Source organism: Typopeltis vanoorti, chromosome 2, assembly GCF_054136105.1.
Source record: "Typopeltis vanoorti isolate ZY-2024b chromosome 2, IOZ_Tvanoo_1.0, whole genome shotgun sequence".
Lineage (NCBI taxonomy): Eukaryota > Metazoa > Arthropoda > Arachnida > Uropygi > Thelyphonidae > Typopeltis > Typopeltis vanoorti.
In genome coordinates this window covers 156,443,619-156,463,549 of record NC_143550.1, presented here as the reverse complement: position 1 = coordinate 156,463,549, position 19,931 = coordinate 156,443,619, and the positions used below count along the sequence as shown (strand labels likewise).

Here is a 19,931-nt window from a genome sequence, read left to right as displayed (position 1 = left end):
ACTGCCATTATAAGATGATTCTTAAAGATATTATCAAAAAATTTATTTCTATATCAGTCAAGGTTCAATTTATAAGAAAGTCTGAAATGAGTTACAATAAAGTTAATTTATTGTAACTCATTTCTGTACTGTCATTACTGTAGAATTAAAGATTTTTTATAAAAATTCAATTGTATGGAAAGATAAAGGTTTGACTATTGTAATGAACAGTGATGGGTTTAAAAAGTTTGGGGGAGGATAATAAATGATTACCTTTTGTATCAGGGTTTTACAATAAAGGGCAGGTTTTGTTTTTCCCGAAGGGCTTAAGGCTAATAGGAGTTAAGGTTTTGTTGCAATAAACCCAAAAAATTCCTATTTGAAGTGAAATGCTATTCGATGAGTTGGGTATCTGGTTCTAATTGGTTTAATTTAGTTATGGTGTGAGATTAGCTATGATATATTGGATTAGTAATATATTTATTTATAAGTATAAGAGTTGAATATTAGCAGACGATTAGAAGTGACTTGTGTAGTAACAAATATTATATTATTTAGTTATGGAGTTTAAATAGTAAGATTGGAGAAGAATAATTTAAGTATGTTAAAATGTAAATATGAGTAGATAAGTTAATAATTTTTTTTTTTTAAATGAATATAAATATTATTAACTTTAAGTTGAAATTAAAGAACTTGGCAATATTTTATCTACCTGTATATCAAAAACATGGCTCTTTGGAGAGAATAAAGAATTAGGCCTGCTCACTGAGATTTAAAGAGCTGCAGTATTTTGACTGTGCAGAGGTAGCATAATCATTAGTCTATTGATTGTAGACTGGAATGAAAGGTTTGATGGATAAAAGCTTTTTTAATTTTAGTATTGTTGAAATTGTAATTGTTGTAAAAATACAACAAAAATAACATGGGACGATAAGACCTTGTTGAGCTTTATTCATTTTTGTTTATTTTGTTTTGTCTTAGTATTAGATTGAAATGAGTTTTACTGGGGCGGTAATTACATATGCTGTTTTTTGTTATGAATTTGACCGATTTAATTATGGGATCTTTATGGTTGAAGTTGGAAAAGCTACCACAGGGATAACAGCGTTATAAATTCGGAGAGTTCTTATTGATGAATTAAATTACGACCTCGTAATCTAATTAAGAATGTGGATCCTCCATTCTTTTTTCAGTCAAGTGCAGGATTACCATCTAAGATAAGTCTTTTTTTGGATTTTGTCCTTCCAACATCAATGTGATCTTCTTCAGCAGGCTGCTTTCAATCAGACCTCATCTTAAATGCCTGTTTAGCCATTTTCCCCTAACTCATTCTTTCCACATGTTCAAGCTGCATCAGTCTGCAAGTACTGATTTAATCAGTTAGCAGTGTGGATCTCGAGAGTTTGTATAATTCTTGATTGTGTTTTATTCTCCATTCCCCTGTTATCTTTTACAGGTCCAAAGACTTTTCTGAGGATTTTAAATGATCTGCAAGGCTTTTGCATCTTGGCTTATTACACTCCAGGTTTCTGCTCCACATAAAACAGGAAGTCTAATGATTGTCTTGTTTATTTCTATACAAGAATTTTAGAAAATAATAAATGATAATATGTATTGTATTATTGAACTAATTTTGCTGTGCAAGTAATCCACATTCCAAGATAGTTGAAGCAATTGGCATTTTTATATTTCTGGTTATCAACAGTAAAGTGGTCAGTTTTCTGTTTGTGATTGTTTCTACATATGTTTAAATATTCAGTTTTATTCTAGCTGATTTGGAATCTTAGTTTTTCTACAGTTTTCTCCTTTAACTCTTGCAATATCATGGCTACACAGCATATACTAGCATTATGAACCAATGTGAACACATTTTCTGCAACTGTGTTATTTTCTTTTAATATCTTTAGCATTTTCTCCAACTAGGCAAATATCATCTGCATATTACTATTCTTATTAATGTTACTATTCTGCTTGTGTAATCTTCACAATTTCTATAATAATACAGTTTTCTAGAATTAAATTAAATGACTGAAAGGGCTCCTTGCTTCAATCATGTGTTAATAGCAAAAGGCTATTAGATTTCTCTTCTTGGAATCACCCTAACATCAAACCTCTCCTGGCATAAACACATCACAACCATTGCATCCTCAGTTTCCAAAACACTAGGATTTCCCTTTTGCTCAAGATGTTAGTTCACCCCTGAACAGCTGGTGATATATACAAATTACAAATTCAACCAGCTATTGAATACTGCTCTCACATTTAAAGTGGGGTCCCTAAGAAAGCTCCCTCAAAATGCTTGACTCAATACAGAGGAGGGCAAAATAAGATTGATTAATAACCCATTTCTTACCAACTCACTTCTCCCACTTTTGCACAGTTATTTGGTTTCTGCAATATGTGTATTCTATAAATATTTCCATGGCAAATGTTTATCTTAAATAGCATCAATAATTCTCCCACTCAGTACTAAGTCTGTTGGAACAAGTGCAGCTGCCACCTACCATCCCTTCTTTCATAGTACATCTTGAAACCCAAAGAACAAGTTTCTTTTCCTCCTCCTCCGCCTCTATCCCTGCTACTGCTGTATTGTGGAACAGTCTTGCCTCGATGTGTTTCCCAAGGAATACAATATACAGGCTTTTAAATCAAATGTAAACCAGTTTATCCTTTCCCAACCTTCCACCCATACACAGTACTAACATACTATAAGTTGATTAACCAACCTCTCGTGTATGGGCTCAACATAAAGGCTCAGATCTAATTTCATTAGCCAATACCATGCTTTAGCTGTCAGTATTGCAAATTTTCATTAAATTATTATCTTATGAGGTATTCTAAAATCATTTAATGCACTTCAAAGGCTTTCTCTATTAAATAGGTTATCATATGCATTTCTAAAATCCATAGATAAAATATGGATGGACTGGCTCATTTCCATTTTTTTTTTTCTCTAAAATTAGTCTTAGTGTAAAAATGTGATCAAATGTAGATGTGTTTCTTAGGAATTCTGCTTGACATTATATTCACCTATATTTTCTTCCAGAATATTGTTACGATTCTTTTATAATATAATTACTAGATAAAATTTTCTAGCATGCAGACAAAGTGGCTTTCTTTTATGATATTTAAATTCATAGTTGTTTTTTCATTTTTTATACATTAGTATATGATGTCAATGATTCTTTACATTTTGAGGGTCTCTCTTTGTTTTCCATTATTAAATTTATTCAGTTTATGTATTTCTCCAATTAATTCATTATTACCATATTTGATGAGTTCAGCTACTATTTCATCAATATGTGGTACTGTCTTGCTATATATTGCTTTATGCTTCCTTCTACTTCAACTAGTGAAAGTTTAGATATTTCTAGGTGATAGTATAATAAGTTTCATGTTCAAAAGTCTTAGTCTTCAATTCAATTCTCTGAATTGCAATTTTGGAGCAGGTTAAAGAGACAGTTAGAGAAAGTAACATCTCTAATCCAGAATGTTTTAATAATATGGTGATACACCATTTTACTACTTATATATGGAAAATGTATGATTTCTGCAATTATTTAGCCTAAGTCCCTTCCTGAGTCTAGCTCTCAAGGATGAGATCTCCATAAATGTCGAAACCAATCCTGATGGTAATTCTTCTCATAATGTTTTTGCATTATGGAATACTGAGGCAATTTATGAGCCTCTGTAGCTCAGTGGTATAGATGAAAAACTTTAGTCGAAAGACCTGGGTTCGATTCTTGTCTCTTTCATGAGGAACCTTTAGCTGGTCTCTTCTGAGTCTCACTCTCAAGGATGAGATCTCCATTAATGTCGAAACCAATCCTGATGGTAATCCTTCTCATAATGTTTTTGCATTATGGAATACTGAGGCAATTTATGAGCCTCTGTAGCTCAGTGGTATAGATGAAGACCTTTAGTCGAAAGACTTGGGTTCGATTCCTGTCTCTTTCATGAGGAACCTTTATCTGGTCTCTTTTGATGAAAGATGTTAGCAGTCTCATACGGAGGTAGGGAGGGCTTTTTCACCTGGAAAACTCAAGTTTTTCATCGCCTAGAAGAGGCAAACTGGCCCCATGAACACACGCATTTAAGATATAGGACACCCTGGGAGGCATAGGGCTAACCACCTTATCCTCAAATTGCAGTTTGCAGTTGCAAAGTTCAAGAATAGTTGGAAGGTCATGGGCACTTAAGTGCCTGTTAGAACCACTGATGATGACGATGAGGCAATTTATATGAAGTCAACATCCTCTATGTACATGAAGATTAGTCAGGAAGATACTTCATGCATAAGCTTTGTTTGCTTATACTTAGGTAAAGGACTAAAACAATATAATTTCTTGTGAAGCAAAATGCCTTAAACAAACAAAAATGATAGTACAACATGAAATTTCACACCAGTTGGGCATGAATAACTAAATATAAACACAACTAAATATCAACAGAATCCAAGATAGGCACCATCAACATAAGAAAGCCTTATTTTGATAAATAGTTGACAAGATAGGTGCCATATCAGCACCAATTAGGACTTTAGTCTACTTTGTGTTGTCTGTTAGAATTTTAAAGTTGCCACTATTAACTAACAGTTGCTGTCTGCATACTATGCCAAAATGCTCTAAAGAGGCTGGGCATAAAATCAGTGAAATATCAGCAACTAAATATATAAATATAGTGTTTATTTTCTTATTACTGTCTTGTGAACTAAAAATGTTACAAAAAACTTAACAGGAACTATCAACACATAAGCCTTTCTACTCACCTAAACATAAAAAGCATTCAAGGAAAAGAAGTCAAACTAGCAAAACAGATAGAGAAGTACCATGTGGACATAACTGGTGTTACTGAAATGAACACTAAAATAACACTCTTCATCTCAAATATAACTGGCATCAGTGAGATCTTACTAAGTAATAAATATAGGATGTCATATTTTATGCACTACTGATCAGGGAAAGAAAGGAGTAGTGATAGCATTCAACACCAAACACAAGGATAAACTTGTTGATTGGTAGGCAAATTCCAAATCTGAGTTACATGGGAAAATTTCAAAATGGGGAATTGGATAATGAAACTTAGTTGTGCCTTTGGTCCCACAGCAAGTTCTCTTAAGAAAGAAATGGAAAACTTTTCAAGTCAGACAAGGCAGCTGATAAAGAAAATGGAAAAGCTGTTATTTGTTGGAGATCTAAACAGCAAGGTAGGAAATGAATTCCATGCATAGAAAAAAGTTTTGAGAAAATTTGGAGAAAACAGCAAAACTAGTAATGGCAATTACTGTTGGGCTGTTGTTGAAACATGGTGTTAATGATATCCAGAATGGCATTCATTCACATGGAGAAAATACACACTGTTATATCAGGGTTTCCCAAACTGTGTTCTGTGGAACACTAGTGTTCTGCGGAAGGGGAATAAGTGTTCCACGAGAAGTTCCTGGAATTTGTCATTTTAGTTTTCTAAGCATTTTTCATGAATAAATATTTTATAGTGGAAATATTCTGATGAGAATAATATTCGTGAATATGTCGAAAAGCTCAGGCCCAGAACACCTAATAACATCTGTGTATCGTTAATTTTCACACATCGAAACCTTTCAACATTTGAGAAAGGGAATACCCCTGTTTATGACCAGTCATAAAAATTGTAGTTTTTTTTGTAGTCATTTATTTCCTTCAGTTCTCAAAACTGAAGGAAATGACATCTGTGTAGCAAATGTCAGTGACCAAGCGGCATATTTTTAACATTGGAAATATTCATGAATTATCATTAATTTTCACACATCGAAATCTTTCAACAATCAGGAAAGAGAATACCGCTGTTTATTACTGATATAAAAATTGCCTGCAAGCCCATTACAACAATGGGTGGCGTATGTATCCTCTGTTCTCAAAACTGAATGAAATAACATCTGTGTTGCAAATGTTAGTGACCAATCAGCAAGGAAGTATAAAGAAAATTTTTCTACTGAATTGAAGATTAAGGCAGTCTGTATCCAGTTCTCAAATTTAGTAATACTGAATACTTTCTTCACAAGTTCGTATTGTAAGGTGAAAATGCTTGTTTCGAAACCATAGTGCCGTGATTTTTTAAAAGTAATAGGCCTAAAGATTTAAATTTTGATATGAATAAGAGACAAGGGACTTTGTTTAATTTGGTATTAAGAAATCTCTTATTGAAGGTGTTTGTGACGCAATGGATAGCGAGTCATCCACCACCACCACCACCAGCCTACAAAGCGATCTCCAGGATGCACAAAAGGAGGGGAAAACTACCAGCACACAGGAGAAAAAGTCCGCATTCACTCGTAAGTTTTTGGTGATCAGAATGGGATATGTCAATGAAAATCAGCACAAATTAATTTAATGATGTTTATGTTTAATTGATGTTTAATTAATCAATAATTAATGATCAATTATTAACTAAATTAACAATTAATTATTAATTAATACATTACAAAATAACCAAGGTATTCCGTGAAATTTTCAGGATTTGTGAAGTGTTCCATCGTCAGAAAAGTTTGGGAAACCCTGCATTATATTATTGTGATAGCTGTATCTTCACAATGTATATAAAGAGTATATAAAAATGAAAGAGTTTGAAAACAAGAACAAACCAAGGAGTCTCACAAATTCTGAAAAAAACATTGCCAAATTCAGCTAGGGAGGCATGGGATGAAACTCTCTGCAAGGAAAGAAAAATCAGAACTTCATAGTAGATGCAAGAAGCCAAAAATTCAGTATGATTCAGTAAGTCAGCAGATGTCCTAACAGAATATGGAGAAAAATATACACAAGAGCCAAGCTATGTGAAAAAGCAGCTAAACAAAAGTCATGGGAAAACTTCAGTAATAATATAGAAGATAAATATCAGGAAGGTGGCAAAATGATGTATGCTATAGAAAAAGTTATTTTCTTCAAATGGAGAAAAGAGTACCGCAATGGGAATCAGAAATAAGAATGCCTGACATGCAAACTGAAATTAAAGATATTCTGGATATCTGAAGTAATTACTTTGAAGGGTTGTTAAACAAGTAGATAGAGAGAGAGTAGTAGAAAATATTCAAGAGGAATGCAATCAGGAGTACATATCAATACTTGAGGAAGAAAAATTATCAAAAAGTCTGAAATGCAAAGGCAGCTGGAGTAGATGATATTTGATCAAGAATGTTCAAATATTATTATTTATGGAATCTTTAATTTCACAACAGTTTAAAAGTAGCATTAATATTTCTGTATTAATGCCACCTTTAAACCTCCTGCAAAATTAAAGAATTTATTCAACTCATCCAAGGATCCACTTCCTCTGCTGGCCCACCTTGGAGTATACTATATTCACTGCACCTGTAATTTGTCCTATATAGGTTAAACAGGATGCACAGTTCCTATCCGAAAAAAGGAACATAAATGGCACATTAAATTGAATAACTATGATAAATCTGGTCTTTCTGATCATGCCCTGAATACTCTACATAGAATTGATTGGAAAGTCACACATACTACGTTTTGGTGAAAATTTAAGGAGGCCTATGAAATTCTTATCAACCATCCTAATCTTAACAATAATGATGGTCTAAAAATACCAAGAATATGGATGTCACATATTCTACTCACTTAACCTTTTGATCTAAGAGTTAATTAGAATTAGAATTTCTATATGAATTTGTTCTCTGATGATGATGTTATAAATAGAATATAGCTTTGATGTAGTTTTTTTTTCACTAGAGGTCAGGCCAGTATAATAGCAGTTGATCAAATCATTGTCACTTTGGCATGCTGTTTGAAATGTAGTATAGCTTGTCTTTTGTGTGTGCGCGCGTGTGTGTGTGTGCTCTCCAGATGATGACCTTAATATGAAAGTCAAAATGTCAGGAGATTAAAGTAATTATTCCCAACATGGTTGTAGTCTCCATATTTTTTACTAAAATGAATGCTGATCATTGTGTAACACTAAAGGAAAGGCTTTACAATTTAAGATATGAATGCTTCTGAAATTTAGCAGAGCTCTGAGCATATGGTTTAAACTATTTGAATTTAAACTTTTAATGCAAACAGTTCACACCACATTGCTGGAACACGATCATGCCATCAACCAGACACAACCCTACCAGAGGTCAGTCAATACGTGGCAAGAAACATACTTCGTTTAAAAATTCATTTGGATTTTATTTAGTTACTGAAAAATTAATTACAGAATAGACTTTCACTTATCTACAACAATATGGTGACAAAAATATATAAAATAAAAAAAAAAGAATGGATGCCTTCTGAAGACATTTCAAGTATCCTGTTGGGGGGGGAGAGGGATTTAAACACGCTTTGGCAAATATTGATTATATGGATCACATTATGAAAGAAAAGGGCATTAAATTTTACACCAGAATGGGAGATGTGAAATGTAGCAAATGAAATAATTTGCTGTACAGAAAAATTAGGAGTGATCAAACCTAAAGCATCCCTTGAGGATACATATCAAGAAAGTGAGGATAATAGCAAAGACAATAATCAAACTTTTAATTGAGTAAAGAGTCCATGTAGAAGCTGAATTTTGTTGTAAAAAAGAAAATGCGAAAAACATGGAGAAATTAATCAATTTGATATGGATGCTTAGATGCTAATTATTGCTAATGTTAATGTTTATGATAATGTTGAAGAGAAAGAAAAGCAAATGTCCAGGTATAATAACTAGCAGGATAAAACTATGTAGTGAAGTTATCTACAAGGATAGAAAAATAAGAATACCATGGTGGACACAAGAAGTTAAAGAGAGAGGAGTGAAATGTAAGATTTGACAACATAAGTGTCTTGGTAAATAAGGTTAATTTGTGAAATTTGTTTGAAAGCTAGTAATAATATAAACTTCATTATGTAGTATTATCATACTATCCTGTTTATCCCTTGAGGGATATACCAGGAGATGATGCTGATGCATACAGACCAGAAAATTGCAGTCCAAAGCTTGCCAAATATCCCGACAAAATGTCCCCTGAAGCAAGACTCTCCAGACAGAAGCCTAAGGCCCGAGATGAAAGGAAAAGCATAGGGACTTTAGTGCAGGACCTTTGGATGAGTGTGCAACACAGAGCCTCTGTAAGTTTGTTCCATCTTTTGTTGTACATTCCTTTTGTAATCTAGGAGATATGTTATAGATGGACTGATAAGAAATAGTAATAAGAAGTGTCTATAAGAGAGACTAATACTTGGGAACCAATAATCTAAACCTTATCCCAAACTATCAGAATCTTTATGACCTGAGAGCTTATTTATATTTCTTATCTTCTCACTAGACTACATCTAGTGGTCAGTTTATATCTGAGCCTGAAATTTAATTTTTAAAACACAAATGTATAAACAAGTCAATAAAACAAAAGTCATGGGAAGACTTTGGTAAGAATATAGAAGAAAAATATCAAGCAGGTGGAAATCTTCTGGAGCTTATTGAAAAAGCTTCAAAATGAAGGAAAGATTACTGTATAAAAAGTCAGAGATGAATTTTAAACAAAATTAAAGTTGAATACATTTTACAAGAATAGTAAAGTGTAGACTCAACTAAACAAACATTATAATAAATTTAGTTTAATCCTTTATCCAAGTGTCAGCAAACAAAGTTTGTGCCTGAAGTATCTTCAGGACTGAGGCAACTCATAATGAAGAATACATTGATTGATTCCGTTAGGGAGGTATGTGGTGAAGTTGTCTGCAAGAAAAGAAAAATAAGAACACCATGGTGGACACAAGAAGATAAAGAAGCAGTTCCAGAAAAGAAGAAAGCATACAAAAAGTTTCTAGCAAATAAGTCAGCAGACATCCTATAAGAATACAGAGAAAAACGTAAGAGAGCTAAGCTATGTGTAAAGCTAGCTAAACAAAAGTCATGGGAAGACTTTGGTAAGAATATGGAAAATAAATATTAGGCATGTTCTACAGGCTACTGAAAAAGCTTAGAAATGAAAGAAAGAGTATTATAAAAGGAATCAAAGATTATAAAAGTGACATGAAAACTGAAGAGAAAGATATCCTAGGTGTCTGAAGTAATTACTTTGAAAGACTGTTAAACGAACCATGCAGTGATAGAACCATACTAGAAAATTTTCAAGAGGAATGCAAAGAGGAGTACATACCAATACTTGAGGTAGAAAAAGCTGTCAAAAACTTGAAATATGGAAAGGCAGCTTTAGTAGATGATATTCGAACAGAAATGCTTAAATATGGAGGTATTAAAAGTCTTGCAGTGGCTACGCTGAATAATTCAGACTGCCTGGTCGGAAGGTCAATTCCTGATGACTGGAGCAGAGCATGCACAGTAAAATAGTCAACAGAAATCCAACCATCTATAAAAAAATGAATAAAGCTGAATGTGAGAGTTACATAGGAATTTCTCTACTAAGTATTCCAGGTAAGATTTATGCAAACATACTTGAAACGAGGTGAGAAAGATTGTAGAAGAAAAACTTGAAGAACAAGCAGCCTCTGTTTGGCCTGAACCTCTGTTAGGTTCAGACCAAACAGAGGCTGCCAAGATTAGATTTTCACTTGAAGATAAATAGTTGATAAATTATGGGAATATGACAAGGATCTGTACTTAAGTTTTGCAGATCTGGAAAAAAGGCATACAACAAGGTGCACAGAGGAAAGCTTTTCAAAATACTTCAATTATATGGGATGAATGGGTCATTAATACAGAGCAATACAGTCTATATTTAAGTTGTCAGTCAGCAGTTAGAATTGGTACTTTAGTACTTCTAGTAGTTAGTACTTCTCAGAAAGAAAAGATAACATACACAGAGAAGGAGGTGCATTATTAATTGAAAAGAAACTTAAACACTCAGTAATTGAAATAAACAGTGTCTCCTAGAATAATCACAGCCAAACTTCAAGCAAAAGAAAAAGGTCAAACAATTAAAATAATCCAAATATATGCACCAGACAGTAACCATTCAGAGGAAGAAATAGAAAATTTCTATCAAGAACTACAACAGGAAATAGATAATCTCAAAAATAGAGAACTCATGATAGTGATGGGAGATTTTAATGCTAAAATAGAACATTTCACAGCAGACAAAAAAGATGTGATGGGGAAATTTGGATACGGAGAGCTTAACGACAGAGGAGAACAATTACTCCACTTCTGTAAAACAAATGATCAAATGATTACAAACACATTGTTCTATCAACGCCCTAATAATAAATATACATGGACATCCCCAGAGATGGTAATATAAAGAACTGCATAGACTATATCATCATAAACAAACAATGGAAAAGATCAGTAAATAATGTACGAACATTAAGAAGTTTTGATTTTGAACACTGACCATGAAAATTCAACAGGAAAAACAATATCAGAAAAGAAGAAAACATCAACCTATCAAAACTAAAAGATAGCTCAAGCAGAAGTCGATTTTTAGAACAGATGTGCTTGAAACTAAAATCCTCCATCTTCCAGAACAGCGGAAAATACTGGGAAGAAGGAAAAGAAACAGTGTTATCAATTGCAAAAGACACTCTAGGTTCCAAACCCAAAATAAATAAACAGTGGATAACCCAAGAAATCATAGCTACCATAGAAGAGAAAAGAGAGGCCAAGATACTTGTAAACCAACAAAACAATGAAGAGAATAGAGAAAAATACAGAGCACTAAAAAAATAAAGTTGATAACCTATGCAAAAAAGTCAAAGAAAAATGGTTAGAAGAAAAAGCTAAGAAATGCCAAGAAGCATACCAACAAAACAACCTAAAAGTTTTCCATGATACTGTAAGAGAAATTACAAAGGAATTCTCAGCAAAAGCAGTAACAATGCTAAACAACAAGATGACTGAAACCGGGAATATTGAATATATAAGAAAAATCTGATCAAACCATTTTAAGGCTATCTTCCACCAAGGAAACAAAACTACAATGCCAACAATAGAAGAAAATAATGATCACCCAAAAATTTTACAAGAAGAAGTTAGATATGCAATAAAACATATGAAAAACAATAAAGCACCAGGCATTGATACTATCCCTACTGAACTGTGGTCATATGGAGGCAGCATATCAATAGAATATTTAACAACCCTATTCAATAAAATACTACAAACAGGAGAGAGATCTCAGATGACTGGAGAACTGGAAAGATCATCCCAATATACAAGAAAGGAGACAAAAGAGACTGCAGAAATTACAGACCAATCAATTTACTCCCTCACACCTATAAAATATTCATAAGAATTATACAAAATAGATTAAAAAACACCTATGAAGAAATGATAGGCATAGAACAAGCTGGTTTCCGAGGAAACTATTCAACAATAGACCAAATTTTCACATTGCACCAACTAGCAGAGCTCAGCTGGGAATACCATAAAAAACTATATTGTTGTTTTGTGGACTTTCAAGACAAACAAGCTTTCAATAACATCAACAGAGAAATCCTTCTTAAAATTCTACTAGAAAAAGCAATAGACAAATATATAATACAGTTTCTGATAAAATATTACTCTAAGACAAATGCAATACTTAAAAAAGGACACACTCACAACAGACCCCATAGAGATCCAAAAAGGAGTAATGCAAGGATGCCCATTATCCCCATGCCTATTCAACATATATCTAGAAGTTGTAAAGAAGGCAATAGACAATGAGCCTGGAATCAATGTCAATGGTATAAACATAAATAATATCAAATATGCAGATGATCTCGTCCTTCTTGCAAGAACCCCAAATGAATTACAAAAGTTGATCAACAAGCTAAACGAAACCTGTAAAACATATGACATGACAATAAATATACAAAAGACAAAAGTTGAAACTAGGGAGGAACGGAACTACCATCACAGCCACCCTAAACGGAGAACAAATAGAACAAGCAGACAACTTCATATACCTTGGATTAAAACTAACAGAAAAATAGATGAACTCAAAATAATCAAACAGAATAGCAATAGGATGGACCACCATGGGAAAATTACATAAAATCTGGAAAACAAACAAGATATCTAAGCAAGCCAAAATCAAATGATATGAAGCAATAATTATACCAACAGTCATTTATGGAGCAGAAGCGTGGACAGTTAAAAAAAGAGAGGAGAATAAACTGCTGGCATTTGAAACGAAATGCTTAAGAAAAATAAATAGAACAAGTTGGATAGAAAAGAAAATAAACATCACAGTCAGATAAGAACTATTGTATAAAAAGACAATAATAGAAAAAAATTAGAAAACAACAACTGAGATAGTTTGGACACACCGTACGCATGGATGCAAAAAAGACTTCCTAACGTCCTAATCAATACTTTTCCAACTGAAAAAAAGAAGACCTGGAAGACCAAGAATTACCTGGCTGAAATTAATAAAGAGCATCTCGGGATGCAGAACATAGGAACTTTTTCGAACAGCAAGGAATAGAGAAGACTGGAAGATCCTGCTCAAGAGAAGACTCAACCCGTCTTAGACGGAAGAGAAGAAGTTAGAATTGAAGAAAATACGGGAAGATGGCTTAATGTAAAATTGGGGATAAGGCAAAGATATACATTATCTCCACTCTTATTCACCATCTATATGGATCACATGATGAAAGAAAGTAGCATTAGGCCTGATATTAGAATTGAAGATGTGAAACTTAACTCTTTGTTTTATGCAGATGATGTTGTACTCCTAAACACATCTAGTACAAGTCTCCAGGATTCTCTAACTAAACTGAATAACAGCTGACATGAAAATCAGCAATAAAAAGACCAAAACTATGAAAATAGGTAGGAACATAGTTCAGCTGCATTCTGAATGGATATCCTTGTAATATAAAGTAAAATATTTCAGCGATTTAGGCACAGTTTTTAGTGAAGATGGTAGGTTAAATCTGGATTAGACAACAGAATAAACAAAGCTGTTATGGTGGGTAGCCAGCTGAATAAATTCATATGGAATAAGAGAGAAATTAGCCAAAACACCAAACTTGCAATATACAAGACAGTGTTCAAGCCAGTTTTAAGTTATGGATCTGAGAGTTGGGTTAGAAATAAAGCACTTGATCAAAGACTAGTGACTACAGATATGAGAGGTCTGAGAAAAATCAGAAGAGTGAACCAATGGCATTAATAGCAGAATCATATTAAAATTGAAGATATTAGAAAGGACCCGACATTATTAGCATTCAAGAATATGTCAGCAGGGCTACTCTACGATAGTATGGCAGCTTCAATAGAATGAGTGAGGCAGGATTAGCAAAACAGGTGTTTGATGCCAAGATGGCAAGCAACAGACCCAGAGGAAGACCAAGGTCTAAGTGGATTGATTCAGTCAGAAGTGGCTTAGAAGTATGAAATGTTAGATAGGACGATATTGGAGTACTCACAAATAATAGACTGATCTGAAGAAAAATTGTTGATAGGAGATTAATAATATTACTATCAACTTAATCATGTAGTGCTGTCATAGTAACCTGAACACTCCTTGGGGATAATATCAAGAAATTGATGATGATGATGATGATGAGTGACAGAACATTGGTAGAAAATATTCAACAGAAATGCAACCAGGAGCATCTATAAACAGATAAGGTAGTAAAAGCTATAAAAAAATTGAAATATGGAAAGGCAGCTGGAGTAGAAGAAAACTGACCAGAAATTCTCAAAATATGAAGGTATAAAAGTTTCACAGTGGCTACACTGCACAATTCAGAAGACCTAGTCAGAAAGTCAAAATCCAAATGATTGTAGTAGAGCTCTTATAGTTCCCATGCATAAAAATGGAAATACAACTGAATGTAAGAATTATATATGAATTTCTCTAAGTGTTCTAGGTAAGATTATGCAAGCATATCTGAGAAGAGGACAAGAAAAACTCTGGAAGAGAAACTTGAGAAGAACAAGTCAAACATAAGGATGATCTCTACTTAAATTCTGCAATCAGGAAAAAAACTTATGACAAGGTACTGTACTGTTCTGAAGGGAAAAAAGCCCTTCAGAACAGTACAATAGTACAATTATATGGAGTAAATGGACCATTCCACAGAGCAATAAACTGCCTATATTTAAGTTGTAAGTTACCCATTAGCAGTTAGCAGAGGGTAGTGAGATGTAAAATCAGATGTAAGATATGGGTGCATTCTATCTCCACTCTTTTCATCATGGATCACGTTAAAAAGAAAGTTGATATTAAACCTGATATCAAAATTGGAGATATCAAACACAGCTCTTTGATTTATAAAGATGAAGTTTTACTCTTAAACAAATCCAGTGAAAGTCTGAGGATTCCTCAACTAAAGTAAATATCTTATATCATAAACTTGGTGAAGATTAGCAATAAAAAGACAAAAGGCTGTGAAAATAGGCAGGAATATGGTTATATATCAGTTGCATCCTGAATGGAGAATCTAGAGAACAAGTAATTTGTAATAGCATTTTTAGCATTCAAGAACGTGTGAAGAGCTAATCTAAGGTAGTGTGATCACAGAATGGAAGAGGAAAGGTTAGCAAAGCAGGTATTTCATGCTAAGAAGACTGAGATCTAGGTAGATTGATGCATGCAGCAAGAAGTGCATGACAAGTGATAGAGCAATTTAGAGGAAAACTGTTTGATAGGAGATTAGCATAATGTAAACTTAATCATGTAGTACTGACATAGTATTATATATATACCACCTTGAAGGTACATATCAAGAAATTGATAATAACGATGATGACATAAATGCATTTCTCAATTCCTTAAATAAATCCATTCTTCTTCATACAGAAAAATAACAATTTAGAATTAACATTGAAAAAATCAAACTCACCCTGGCAGCATGCTGTAATCGATGTTTTGTCCTGAGAATGTTATGAAGATTTTGCATACAGAGAGGAAAATAAGCATTAGCCTCATCTACTTCTGAATGTTTAAGTTCAAGTACTTCTATTGGAGGGGAACTAACATCGAGTTGATTGAAGAAAATCTGCAGATAGATGATTCATGAGAATCACTAGAATTCTCAAGTTCAATTAAAGGTGTTAATGTAGATACAATTCACAATTAGGTAAAGTGCATCTAGTTCTTATAAGAGCTCTTTTTTTTTTTTTTTTTTTTTTTTTTTTAAGTTTACATCTTTTCTATTAAGGCTTCTATCAATAAAACTTTTATGAAGAACATCTACAGTACTGGAAGTTACAGTAATTTATTCTTGGAGTCATCTTTCAGGACTCAGCAGTTCACTGACTTATTTTAGATGCAAAAGCCTAATAAAACTTTGAAAAATTTACAATAGATATGCTTTTTGCAAACTTCGATACAAAACAAACAGATACTGAGTTTTTTTATCCTTTTCATAAGTTTATTGACAAGTTCAAACTCTTTAGACTCTTTTCTATACCATATTATGAAAAAAATTATTAATCCTAATAACAATTAAGTATTGTTTCAGTTATGCCAGTATATAATACCTTTTGTAAAATCTCACACAATAAGTTAAATTAGTTTACATATTGAGCTTGGTTTTACAAGGGTTTCAAAAACACATATATAATGAAAAATGTGAAGTTAGAATAATTAAATAATACTTTATATTCTTGTAAAGTGCATAAAATAATTCCTGTTAAAAGTTGTATGAAAAACTAAAGAGAGGGGATTAAACAAGATTAGTAAAGTGAATCAGCAAAAGTAAAAGTTCGCAAGGGCTTGCGAACAAAAAAAAAGCACCCACATTAGAGACATTCGAAGGGAGAAAGGCGAACTGACGTCATCATACAAAGGGACAATCACGGAAACTTCAGTATTGAAACAAAGGATTAGCAAGATATTTAAAGGGACTGAGAGGGGACAGACTCTTTTTTTCCTTTTCCCGTCTCGGAGGATCCAGTGTCGACTGTGAGGAGACGAGGCCATACCTGTGGGATTCCTGCTTCGATGCACGGAAGGACGAGGAGAAGGTGACTACCCAAGGATGTGATGGAGAGATCAGCAGTTATTTTCTAGCAACCTGATGGAAGATCATAGTGGTTGTGTCAAAGGGATATCTCCCCGATATCGTCGGACTGTTACCAGGACGAGACCTGCCACATGGATGTGAGTTCTCCCCCAATAGCAACCAAGTAATCGACCAGCGCAAGTAGAAACAGCAGTTGTTGCAGGAAGTTCGAAGAAAGGATGTGGTCTGCAACCCAAGTTAAGAGCACCACAATTGTCTATGGAGTGCCCAAGCGACTACTGTTCCCTGAAATAAAGGAACAGAGGCAAGAAATCTGGACTGAAATTTTGTTCATGTGCCCACATTAGAGACGTTCGAAGGGAAAAAGGCGAAGTGACATCATCATACAAAGGGGCAATCATGGAAACTTCAGTATTGAAACAAAGGATTAGCAAGATATTACTGTAAATGTAAAAGGTACTGTGAGTAGGCACGCTTTGTTAATGGTTTTTTTTTTATTGTAGATATAAGATTAGTATTAGTATAAATGATATTTGTGCTTACAGAAAGGAGCTGGTGTGAATTTGGCTTTAGAGTTGTAGATATGCAAGAGTGATATGGTTGTGATTATGTACAAAGAGTGGGAGGAACTAAATTAGATTAGAAATAAGGGGACAACTGCCCTTATATTGACAATTTGTTGAACAACATCCTAAGGTTACATGAAAGCTATGTGTTTAATAATTCTGTTAAACACATTATTAAACACAATAAAATACTGAATCAGTTCACTGACTTATTTTAGATGCAAAAGCCTAATAAAACTTTGAAAAATTTACAATACGTATGCTTTTCAGTGTAGTGTGGTCAGGAGAAGTAATTTCTTCCTCATGAATGTATTACTTGTAACCTCTTATTAGTTAGCAATGAACTTGTTTTAATTGATTAATAACCTTGCCTAATCTTTTGCCAATGCACTGTCTCGAAATAACTGAGAACCTGTGTGCAAACTGATAGAGAATCACCATGACTTGCTAATGAATAAATGTAAAATAGCTGTAATTTTGCCTGTTCCCAGTCCTGAAATTCTCGGACTATATTAATTCAATTAGACTGCTGGAGTTGATAATGAAACAAATTTGTCCAGTTGAGAAGTACAAGAATTTTGGTGAACTGCAAATCACAAATTGGACACAACAGAAACTTTAAGGTCTGCTTTGTATGCAGCGGGAATTAGGAACAGAGTTAAGAAAGGACAATAAGGTAGAAATAGTTAAAGTAGAGTAATAAGGAGTCATATTAGCAGCTTATATTAATTTAACAAAGGCTCATTCAGGGATCTATTTGATAGTAAAAATCTTAGAGTAATTGATCCAATTTACAATCTGAGTATACAAAAAAAAAATAATAATAGTGCTGTCAACAATAAAATTAACACAGATAATAACACGAGATATAACACTTTCATTAGAGACCATGTTATTTTAGTTGTTTTTTTTTTTTTTTTGCTTTTATTTTAATTATGCATACTGAAAGTGACAAAAGATTAAAAAGGTTTGAGTCAATTTCTTTCCATTAACATGCCTTTTTGTTGATACACAGTTCTAAAGATATTGAACTTTAATTCAAACATAATTTAGTGTCCTCAAGTTGCTTAAGAAGCAAAGAATAACCGAGAGGAGAATTTTACATGGTCTGTAAGGAATACAGAGAACTGACCAGACTGGCTGACTTAATATCCTGTTTTCACTTTCCTGAAGTGTTAGTAGGTATCACGCCAGAGAGTGAATGAATGATGATGATGGACTGGTAAATTTATTACTTAGCTGACTAAATTCTATTTTGTGATCTTTATAACAGAAATAAAATTTTATAAAAATTGGTTTGTCATGACACTAAACCCAGCTTCTCTTTCTTTTTTAATATAATCTGCATTGGCTTAAAAAACACATTCAATATTGTGATATATTATAACCAAATATGTTATGGTGGATCAGTGAAAAGTCAGTTGTTCAGAGAATAATGATTAGAATAAGGAGATGCTACAGCATTCCACACTAAACTCAACACAATAAACTTCTTGCATGGGAGATAATCCATTTCTGTGCACGTGCAAGTTTTTGATGTAGGATAATTTTTTGTATTTTGTTGCAAAATCGATGCGATCAAAAAATGATAGAGAACATCCTAAAAAAACCTCTAAAATATGAATGGGAGCAATATCAAAATATTGCTCCCATACATCCAATCCATAACAGACAAGATCTCAAAAGATATTATGAAAACAAAGAATTAAAGGTGGCATTCTCCCCTTTAAAGTAGGTTAGATCCTAAATATCCTTCATCCTCCAAAATTTTCCCATTTACCACTCAAAAAACCAGAAGCATATAAAATTCTCAGTTTGTTTCCGATGTGCTGTGTGGCACAAAAATTGATGCCACATGCATGCCCGTACAATTTACATTCAAGAGAAGTAACCTGGACTTGATATAAACATGTTTATATCACTTGAATAACTTCCTTCTGAACTAATCAAATGAATATCTGGATAATGGAAATTAATTAAGTGATTTGACTGAAAATAATCATATAAATGAATTATGAGAAATCATCAAAAAAATGATCATGCACATCACTAGTTAAGTTATGTTTATTATATACATGCAAGTACATGTGCATATGACATTCAAATGCTGAGTTGGTTTCACTTGCCTTAGACCTAAGATCAAATCCTGGAAGAGAAAGAAGGAACTTTATTAGGATTTTAGCAAGGATTTTAGTATTTTGAATTTATGGCTGAAGCAACTAAGACTATGAGGCTAGAATATTGTCTGTAGGTTGTGTGTATTCTTCTTGCTGATTAGCCTGTTTTGAGAAATTATTTGTAGAGAGAGAGAGAGAGAGCTAAGTTAATTAGCTGGTCTTATACAGCAGGTTTCTCCTTCAGTAAACTAGACAAATTAGTCTAAAATAATTATGTCTGGAATTACAACCAAAAGAACTAATGCTATGAAGACCACTGTATTACAGCTTTAATTACTGCTCCTGGCCAGTGTGCCTACTATAGTGGGAGAAAAAGTTTGAGT

At 33.3% G+C, this 19,931-nt stretch overlaps 1 protein-coding gene across 1 annotated transcript in view; it reads right to left on the bottom strand.

Moving 5' to 3' along the window:
* The window catches only part of LOC150109556 (uncharacterized), a 108,310-nt gene that overhangs the window by 34,907 nt on the left and 53,472 nt on the right, over positions 1-19,931 (bottom strand). The window contains exon 7 of the mRNA XM_090413570.1: positions 15,741-15,896. Within this exon, the coding sequence (XP_090269696.1) occupies positions 15,741-15,896 (156 nt within the window). The remainder of the gene's footprint in view (positions 1-15,740; positions 15,897-19,931) is intronic.